Source organism: Acanthisitta chloris, unplaced genomic scaffold (assembly GCF_000695815.1).
Source record: "Acanthisitta chloris isolate BGI_N310 unplaced genomic scaffold, ASM69581v1 scaffold1070, whole genome shotgun sequence".
Taxonomy (NCBI): domain Eukaryota; kingdom Metazoa; phylum Chordata; class Aves; order Passeriformes; family Acanthisittidae; genus Acanthisitta; species Acanthisitta chloris.
Window position 1 is genome coordinate 71,647 of NW_008649737.1, and position 10,865 is coordinate 82,511.

The 10,865-nt window shown below is 38.6% G+C and overlaps 1 protein-coding gene across 1 annotated transcript in view; it reads right to left on the bottom strand.

Moving 5' to 3' along the window:
* Positions 1-10,865, bottom strand: part of SLC13A1 (solute carrier family 13 (sodium/sulfate symporter), member 1) — a 20,370-nt gene that overhangs the window by 340 nt on the left and 9,165 nt on the right. The window contains 7 exon segments of the mRNA XM_009084073.1: positions 3-36; positions 1,143-1,304; positions 1,957-2,066; positions 2,927-3,030; positions 9,005-9,106; positions 9,196-9,294; positions 10,487-10,606. Of these exon segments, the coding sequence (XP_009082321.1) occupies positions 3-36; positions 1,143-1,304; positions 1,957-2,066; positions 2,927-3,030; positions 9,005-9,106; positions 9,196-9,294; positions 10,487-10,606 (731 nt within the window).

Consider the following 10,865-nt stretch of genomic DNA (forward strand, 5'->3'; position numbering starts at 1 on the left):
CAAAATGAAAAGTGGGTTCACATGAATGGCTTCAGCCTATCATAAAATAGAAGAGAGAACAGCTGTCAAGAGACACATTTTCCAAATTAAATACATAAATATTAACTTCTTATATTAACACAACTGAATGGTGAATGGAACTACCAGTTTAAATAATGAGAAATAACCTTTTCTGATAAATCATTTTTAAAGATTATATCTGAGAGTGCTTCAGAGAAAAAAAAAAGATGCTTCTAATATAGAACTTTAAATTCACGCCTGATGCTTTCTGATTGTATTTGAGTCATCAAATAAGACTATTGCAAAGGCTGCTCACATTACACAGGACTAAAAGCAAAATCACTGCAAGAAAGATGACAAAGTTGAATTTGTTTATAACATAGAAGAGGGGTTCAATTCTGTTTAATATCTTTATTGATGTTCTAGATGAGGGGATCAAGTGTACCCTCAAGTGAAGTCTCAGCCAACACCAAGTTGTGTGGAAGTGTCGATCTGCTGGAGGATAGGAGACTCTGCAGAGGGATCTGGACAGGCTAGATAGATGGGCTGAGGTGATAGGAGGCACAGGTGACCCCATGTGACCCAAGGGATATTCCATACCATGACATCATGCTCACTGTATAAAACAGGATGAAGGAGGAAACAGAGGGGCATTTGGAGCGGTGGCATTTGTCTACCCAAGTAACTATTAGGTGTGATGGGGCCCTGCTCTCCTGGAGATGGCTGAACACTTCCTGCCCATGGGAAGCAGTGAATTGATTCTTTGTTTTGCTTTGCTTTTATCTGCAGCTCTTGCTTTCCCTATTAAACTGTCTTTATCTCAACCCATGAGTTTTCCAGCTTTTGCCCTTCCAACTCTCTCCCCAATCCCACTGGTGTGGAAGTGAGCAAGCAACTGTGTGCTACTTGGTTCCTGGTTGAGGTTAAACCATGACATGAATTTTTACCTAATTTTACTAAATTTTCAGCATCTCTTTTAAGAAAGCCCCAAAGCAAACAAGTATCCAATGTACAATATAGGACAGAAAAAAATCTGCATGAAGTATTTCATGAGACATTTTAAAACTGCTTTTTTGAGCAGCTGTAATATTACATGGATGATAGATCACATTCTGATTAAAAATAACCTGTGTTATACTCACCAAAGGAGATAGTATAGGCAAAAATATCGTAATGGTAGCTGCATTGCTGGCTACTTCTGTTACTGAAGTGACAAGAAGGCAGGATATCAGGATAACTACCCACAATGGTAATGATCCTAGAGGGGTCAATTTACTTGCTATCCACTCAGAAAGTTTTGAAACCTGCACAAGGAACATGAGAACATGATTATATTTAGAAAGTCACTGGAAGGAAAATTTAATAAATGGTATAGAACAGGACTTTACTCATCTACTAATTGTGAAGTATTTATGTAAAAGAGAAAATATCTGAAATATTTCCATATTCCTTTCACAATTTTAAAGCCAATTTTTTTAATTCAATGATGTTCTATAGGAGTCCAGGCAAAGTGTATTCCATTTATTTATAACTCTGAGATGCTTAGAGGAGTCATAATCAGAAAATCATAATATGCATATATCAGGCTTTATAACCAGAGTCTGGGCCCAAACCTGCTTGATTTACTGCAGTAGGCATCAGGCTCCACATGGGAGGCACTTCAGTGACATGGGATATTAACCGTAAGGCTTTGGAAACAGTATGTCTTCACAACTCCTCCCACCATCAGGTTTAAATTAAATAACAGTAGTCAACATTGTGCATAGTCTTCAAAGACAATGTCTTTTCTGTAAACCTGCTTTCTGAACATCTTGAATAATCATCACGTTTCTCAGGATCAATATTGCTACAGAATAACTTGGGATAACAAGAGATTAGCCGTGAAATCACTGCATGTCTGTTTTGCTCCTGATTGGGTCATGCTATTTGTTCAGTATCTTCTATAAATTGCATTACCTCACAGCCGTCTGCCAGTGCAAACCCGCCACCAACAAGAATAGCTATTTCCCAGGGCATGCATGACTGAAATTCCTTCCAAGTAATCAGTGGAGTGTAACCAAAAACAGCTAGAGAAAAAGAAATAATAAAAAACCCAAACCCCCAACCAACATTTTAAAACATATTGACAAGCTCTTTAAATAATCCCTCTGAGTACGTACTTGGGAAATATTCAAAGGCAAAAACCACATCATTATAACATGAACAAAGACTCTGATGGGAACAATCTGCACTTCCTGGGAAAGATCTTTAGCTGGGGAAAACTGTCACAGCTTGGAGACAATGGAGTTGTAACGCTTCCCACCAGTGGAGCATTAACCCCTTTCCCCTCCTTCCCTGTGTGGAAGATAGCTGTGGGATATCAATGAGTTTAATTTACTCAATAAAACTGCACTATTCAAACAGATTGCTAAGCAAATGCTGTTTCACTTAGATTCATTTTGGTTCTGATCTTGTTTTCCCTATGAAACTCCAGATTTCATTGATTTCAGCAGCACAATTGAATGCATAAAGAGGACAAGACAGAGGTATACTTTAAGGGTAAATTCCACCTTGAAGAGGAAAAATTACATGATAATGAATTCATGTACCATTTTGAATTGTATAGGGTACCTCAATTAAGCAGTAACTTTTCCAAAAGTAAGCCCAGCCCTGCTCCATGCAGTTCCTTTTCAAAGCCCTTGCAGTCAATGCAAAGGAGGTTTCTATTGGTGGCAATGGGCTGCAGGTGGTAAGTTCCTGCACAGCATTAGCTCCTGATGCTCACAATGCATAACTGTTGGCAATGACTTCCAGGCCAGGGATGCTTTATATCCCAGTAAGGTATTATCCTATATTAAGTTTGCAGCATTAGTATTTAATGACATTCCTCTAGCCAGTGCAATAAGATACTTTATTGTAGTAAAATCTACATCAAGATATACTCAACTGTTTTCTCCATTTGAAGTCCTAGACAATGTTTTTGCTGGAATAATAAAGAACAGGAGGCCTATCACTAAGGCAGCTGTTGCATCCGTAACATAGCCTTTATACCTAAGGAGAAGTTAACAAGAAAAAACCCACATAAATACATATAATCATGAGGATGAGGGGGAAAGAGAGGACAGGTGCAGGAAAAGAGCTGATATGGACTGAACACAACCCTCTATTTCCCATCCCTTGCACCATTTGTTGTGGTAGAAAGAGGTAGAGGAGTAAGGAATGAAGAAGTGAAGTTGAGCCTGTAAAAAAGGAGAGTGGAGGAAAGGGGTTTTAGTTTTTGTCTTCGTTCCTTGCCAACTAACTCTATTTTTAAATGGCAATTAAATTAATTTTCCCCACCTCAAATCTGTTTTGCCCATGATGGCAACTACTATCCCTTGCACCATTTGTTGTGGTAGAAAGAGGTAGAGGAGTAAGGAATGAAGAAGTGAAGTTGAGCCTGTAAAAAAGGAGAGTGGAGGAAAGGGGTTTTAGTTTTTGTCTTCGTTCCTTGCCAACTAACTCTATTTTTAAATGGCAATTAAATTAATTTTCCCCACCTCAAATCTGTTTTGCCCATGATGGCAACTACTAAGTGATATCCCTGTCTTTATCTCAACCCACAAGCTTTTTGACCTTATTTTCTCCCAGGCCTGTTGAGAAGGGGCAATGAGAGATTGAACAGCAGACACCCAAGGTCCACTCATGCTATCTGTAGAAATATTTGGCGCAAGCCCTCTAAATTAATAAATAAGCATCTTGAGCAAGCATGTGTTATTTTGCCACAAAGGAATAATCTGGAGGAGGGGAATCTTTGGGAATAGTTGATGCTTAAACTACTAATTTTCACAGTTCAATGATAAATTTAATGCCTTTCATATGCTCTGCAATAGATTCAGTTTAAGAGGCCTTAAAAGCACTGTGCAAACCCACAAAGGGTGATGGTTTTGTAGCTAAGAGAAGGCAGCAGAGCTTTATTATCATCCTATGGCTGTCATTGCTAAGGTCATAGTCACAAGGATCATGTTTGTTTTGGTCATTTCCTGTGCCTGAGAACTGATTCAGTATCCTTCTAACTTTTACAAAGTAGCCCCAAGAAATAGGCAAGGTGCAATGCTGAGTTCTAAGACCATTTTGACACATCCATCTGAGTCTTTTGCACACTGTTAGGTAGTGACATATCCCAGTCTGTTTTATTTCTGTCAAGATGGTCATTAAAATGAATGAAAACTTTCTGAAGAAAGTTCAAATAAACGTTTTCTTATTCTTTGTCATTTTTTCTATTTTCTGTTAGTTCTTCTGTAAGATTTGCTGAACCAATACTCTCAGCCTCATACCATATGCTTTTCTGAATATGCAGCTATAGTAGGTCCAATAATAACTTTCCCGCAGATCTTCCCAGCAGCTCAATGCTTTATACTAACCCAGGGCTTTTCATTGAAAGGGAATTTTTTTCTCCTGGTTATATACTTATTATTTAATCTGATGGGTCCCTTTGCTTTAACAACAGAGTTAGGTGAAATTCAAAAAAAGCTTTACATGCATAGCACACTGACACCAAAACCAGCATAGTTTGAGGTAACACTATCAAAAAATGAAGCTTCCATAGAAATTGAAGTGGTTCTCCAATATTTTCTGCCTCCTAATTAATTTTGTCTGCCTGCATAGAAAACACTTTATGAAATAAAAAGTTATTTATAGTCTTATGGTTTCTTCTTGCAGAGGGTTCTGCCTACATATCACCTTTAGCCTAGGACCAGCTGCACTGGGTTTAAAGATCCAAAATCTCTTCCTCTAGGATCCTATCCTGCATTCTCTTAAGACTTGCTAGGAGTTTTGAAGGAAGGAAAGATCTAGATACAGAAACAATCCATGATGTCACTTTCCTCTAGGCAGCTGCATTTTCATAGAATGGCTGAGTTCAGAAGGGGTCTCAGGAGGTTGTCTGGTCCAACCCTCCCTGCTCAGGCAGAACCACACAGAGCCAGTTGCCCAGGACTGTGACCAGACAATTTTTTAATATCTCCAGGGATGGAGACTCCACAACCTCTCTCGGTCACCACCACAGGTAAGAAACATTTCCTAACATTCAGAAAGGACCCCATAGTTTTCATTTGTGCCTATTGACTCTGCTCCTGTCACTGGGCACCACTAAGAAAAGTCTGACTCTTTCCTCTTTTGCTCCCTCACAGGTAGTTTTAAACTACCCCTTTCTGTGGGACTTGTTCTTCCCCAGGTGCAGGACTTTGCACTTACCCTTGTTGAACTAGGGAGATGCAAGTTTTGCTCACAAAATTTAGTATACCTGATGCAAAGCACCGTTCTCATACAGCCTGCTTGGGGCACACACAACATCCTACCATTAGTCATACTACTCCAATGACACACATGTAGCACGGTTCCAAACAGAAGCTTTTCAATAATTATCACATTTTGAGACAAAGATTTTTCAAAGTCCATTTATCCTAGCTGTAATACAATTGCATATACAACATCCACCTGCTTATAAGACTGCAAATCTGATGGTGCTATAAGGAAGAAAAAACCTGTTGATTCAGGAGATCTCATAATGACTCCAACTGAGATCATTGTAGAGAATAGGGCTGTGGACAAAAGTACATAGTGGTCTTGTACTGGAAGCAAAGAAAGCAATAAACCATGCAGACAAAAAAAAAAAAAAAAGAAAGAGTGCATTGAGGCAATAATCTGAGGAAGTATAAGGGAAGCACACATTGCAGAAACCAGCCGTAATCAGCTGCAGCCCAGTGTTGAACTTTCTGTTTTATTATGAGGTTCATAAAGTCCTGGCCAAAGGCCAACCTGGAACTCCTCTAATTGAAGCTAATACCCTACAGCCTGGAATCAGGCCAGGACATAGAAGGAAACTGCTGTAGCAGAAACGATGTGTGATCCTGTGCTGTCAACAGATGGGGAGGAAACAGGCGTTTTTCCCCTGTGCTGCTCTCTATAGTGTTATACAGGATTTATTAAAAGAACCTGCTGTCTGCCCCCAGAGGGAGGTAACAGGGGTCAGGGCAGGATGGTAAAGAAAGCCTTAGTCTTTAGTAGATTTAAAATTTTTTCTTAAGAAAAATTAACTGATAAAGCTAATGTATTTTTGAAAGACATCTGATAGAGCTACTAAAAATGAGCTCTTCTCATTACTGACACAGCACAAATGTGGATTAAAAATTGACTGACATTACAAAAAGCAGCCCTTAAAAAATAGAGGTAACATAATAAAATACCAGTGTTGAAAAAATAGAGAGGTAACATAATAAAATACCAGTGTTTCTGCTGGGATTTCAAAAATATTACTGTTTCCATATTAAAAGAGTATTCAGTAACTTGTGAGGATGCATACAAGTGGCTGAGAACAAGAACAGGAGTGGTGAGAGCAATGAGAATTTTTTTCTTGAAGCAAAACTTTGAGCATTCCATTTAGTTTGTCAAACAAAGCTTATAATGGGATATAATTACCAGATACACATATACATCTTTAAAGCACCTGTCACAGAAGAGTATTTAAACCAACGGAGAAAGACAAAAACAGATGGCTGGAAGCTATATTCATACAGCAAGATACAAGTTTGTCTTGTTTAGTTTGACAACAGAGATGATTATCCACTAGGATAGACTACCAAGGAAAGCAGTAAATTCCAAAATCTGAGGTACCTGTGCTTTGCCACCCTGACATCAAACCTCGTTTCTTTCTGGGAATTCATGTTCTAATAAAATAAATCTCTACTGGGCTTAGCACAGAGAACAACACAGTTTTTCTGATCTGTAGCATGTTAGAAAAAAGGATCAGACAGACCTGTCCAGTTTGAGAGTGGTGTGATTCCCACCTAATAGGACCCACTGACTGGTCCATGAAGGTCTCAGAGTTGCACATAGCTCGGACATTGTGGCTTTTCATAAGGACAAAGCTCTTTTCAGGTGACAGAACTTTCCTGAGGCCTGCTTGAGACTGTGGGACAAAATCCTGTGGAAAGCAAGCGCTATCGGATTTCTGTAAGGGTGGAGAATATTTCTTTGCAGTTGCTTCCTGTACCATGAATTAGAGGAAGTTGTGTACATGCCTATCAGAATGCTTAAATCCAAGACACTGAACAATTTTGTACACAGAGGTTTTAAGGAACAAGCGTGTGACAGATGTATTCTGCAGGTCATTGCACTGCTAAAAGCCTCTTGGACATCACAGTGCCAGAAACACAGTTCCTAGGTTTTGAGTTCTTTTTCTTGTTTCTTACTTGCTGTTGGTTGGAGTTTTTTAAGAAGATAGCTTGCTCACAGCTGTACCTGCACTGGACCCTTGCCCCACTCATGTATCTTGGTTGAGTAGCTTTTGCTTCTCAGAAAGTATAAACCTAATTGCCTGTGTTTATGCTGGTTAATGTAATTGATTGATAGATAAAAGCTATCAAGAAATAGGCAAAGTCTGAACAGTAAGAAATGCTTTCTATCCCCTTGAAGGTTTTGTTAGAGAGTAACACAGACTTTATTTCTCTTCAGGTCACCTCACCCAAATTATAGCATGATTCAGCCAAATGCGACATAGCATGTGATTTCATTCCCTTCCAAGGAAAACATTAGAGGGCATGCACGAAGTAACACCCCTGTGCAGAACCTGTAACCACACTTATTATAAGAATGTTCTGATTTTCCCTGCCAGTGAAAAAAATCCTCAGACAATGGTAGCAGTAGAGCTTCAAATAGGAGTGTGTGTCTCTCTGGACTGAAACAAACCATTTGAGCCATAAGTCCCATATTTAAAAGGTTATTTACAATGCCTCTTTTTCAGTATCAGATCTTAAAATGGTACTCAATGAGCACTAAATGTTAATATGAAGCAGGAAGGGAAGCCAAACCAGCCTGATTGCTTAGCTAGCTGATTGCTTGATTAGGTCAACACTCCAAAACCCCTTCAAGAGTAGTGTTTCATATGAGACAATGATCATCAGCTCTGCTCTTGTAATAAGGGGAAAAAACGTTCTTTCACGTTCTTTTTTTAATAATTAGAAGTAAATAATTTTAAAACAATCTTAGTTTTTAATGGCATTTTTGCACAAAGTAATTTTGCTTTACACTTTAAATTTTTGAAGTGCTAGAATTACTCTTTGCAACGTGCCCTCCCAGACTTTCTTGGGAGAGCACTGAGGAAGGTATGTGAGTGCATGAATGATGGAAATATATTTAAAGATATGTGTTCACATGTAATTTTATGACAAACACACTAGAAAGAAAAATGGAAAATTACCATCCTCACCTAGCATTTGCTTTTGAGCCATCCAGTAATAAACGTTAAATCTATAAGGACCTAAACAGTACAAAGTCCTGCTTGTCCCAATCCTGCAACCACTTCCCACCACTCAAGGGCAAAACTCGGACGTTTATCACAGAAAAACAGAACTGAATTTTCAGTAATTACAGCAAGAATAAAGGAGATATTGCAGTATTATAAGTTCTTGTAAGGCCAGCTGGTTACTTGGGGAAAAATTCCAGGTGATCCTGAGGCAGTTGCAGTAGAAGGCAAAACGATTTAATAGTTCTTGGCTTTTTGGTGGTTGGTTGAACTGTGATGTTGAGAGAGTTATGTATGAAAAGATAGTAATTTATATAATTAATTAGAGCTATAAAAGCAGGGGATCTTGGCCTGTATGTGTACAATGTAGCCGTCACTAAGGGCAGTAAATCAAAAAATTCTAACCAGAAATTACTCTCAAAATTTCACATTTGATGAGAAACTGGGATACCATGGCATCATTCTCCTTCACCAGATCAAGTTTAAAACCTAGGCATAATCCCTTTTAGGAGGGATTTCATCCTGTAATGGGTGTAACACACTTCAGCTATTGCATACATACATACATGAAATTGTGGAGTTTACCTATTCTATATGTACTACAAAGGTTTGCAACAACTTTGGCCTGGAATATTTTTGAAGCACTGAAAGTATTTTAATTTTTGAAAATTGGAAAGAAAGAAAAGTATGTAGTTAAGACATAACACAGTTCCTGTTGGTGTAGCAAAAGAGATCACTTACATTGGGAAAAGTGAAGACCATCCTGGGATGAAGCCAGGATCTCTGGTGAACCACAGAATGGTCATTAGAACGAACAGGACAAGTGTAACAGTTTCTGGGTAGCTAGAGCAGAAACGGAATGGGTTATACATTTTCCTGAATTCACACTTGGATTTACTTGCTCTTATTTGCAGGTTTATAGTTTGAGATACCTCATTGGTCCAAGCTTCTTGTACTCCTCCTGAATCACCTGTGCTGAGGTCTCTTCTCTAGCTGTTTTCTTCCCGCCACACTTGAACATGTTTTTAAAACTGGAATGCAAGCAGCAATAGTGGATGATGAATTAATAGCAAATACAGAATTCAAGAAGTCCAACCTTTCCAGTTACCCATAACCCTTTACAAAAGTAAAGTTCTCACTTTACAATGAAGTATCTCCCATTTAATTATCACACACAAAACTGAGTATATTGGAAAGAATTGACAAAGCCCAGTGGAACACTGACAGAGGCCACAACAAAATGCGTCCTGTTATTGACTGGCTCATTTTGCCTCAGAAGGATGAAACTTTAATCATGAGAACTAATTGAAACAATCAAATGCATAACGTGGCTATTTAATGGAAGTCATCTATGACTTTCCTTTTCTTTGCTTTGGAATTAAAAACTTTGTATCACATGAATAGATTGCATACCGATCAGCAGAGTATTTGCTACGAGCTAGGTTTTCTATCTTGGGTAAGACCCTTATAGAATGTTTAAAAAGAACACTATCAAAACACTATAAAAAAAAATAAATGTTCACATATAGAGTGGCAAGCATGGGATGATTCTGCCTGCTTAAAAGTAGTCTCACTTTTCATCTCTTGCACCACAAGTAGCCATATAACTGTGGAAGACTGATTCCCCATTTATCTCTCCAGATGTTGGTGAAATCATGGAGAAGAAGGCTTTGAAGGATCAGCCCAAAAGAAGCATTGTCCTCTCCAAAACCATAAAAGCTTAAGCTCTGAGGAGAAACAAAAACCCTACCATACCACCACATATAAATTTAGGAAAAGCAAAAGCTTTTTACTTCATGTTTATAAAAATAATCATCCAGTTTATAGCACAGATACTGTTCATGTATTCAAACCAATCCCTGACTCTAACACAGGGCATATGCGTGGCTATGAATCTTCCAGTCAGATCAAAATGTATAAGATTTCAGTATTCCATCTTGCACACATGCACTGTTTAATGATTGATGTGTGTATGTTATAAATGAAAGAGTATCCTCATTTGTGATAGCAAATTTTCTCTCTGGGCTGAATAGTCAAGGATCCTTATTTTACAAAGTTCTTGTCCATCCAGAGATTAAGTCATACTAATCAAGAACACAAACCCACTGTTGCTGTATTTTCTTCCTATTGAGCCTGTTAAACTTAGATGCAATATTTACTCCTGGTACAAATTATCTGTTCTGTCAATAACTTTTAGTTTTATTAATTATACCATTTACTTACTCAAACCCAAGGAAAAGCCACTGGAGCCAGACCCAGGAGAGCAGCAGAATAATAACTGCAATGGGGAAGGAAAGGATAAACCAGGATCCAAAATTGATGCACTGACAATCTGGGTAACGTCTGGATAAAAGCAAAAAAACTGTTCAGTTGAACTTTGCAAAGAAATGAAGACTTGTGAGAAGTGCCAGAAAGCACTGCTGCAACAGAGTGCTTCTGTCTGGCAGCTGACCTCAGCATGAGGTGGCCTCTGGTATCCTCTTCCCTCTCCTTTCCATCCTGCTCCTGATCATCATGACCACTATAGGAACTAGCCGTGCCAGTTATTTGAGCACTGGATCAGGTCTGTGGGTCTGACTGATTGAGGTGTGTCTAACCTGAG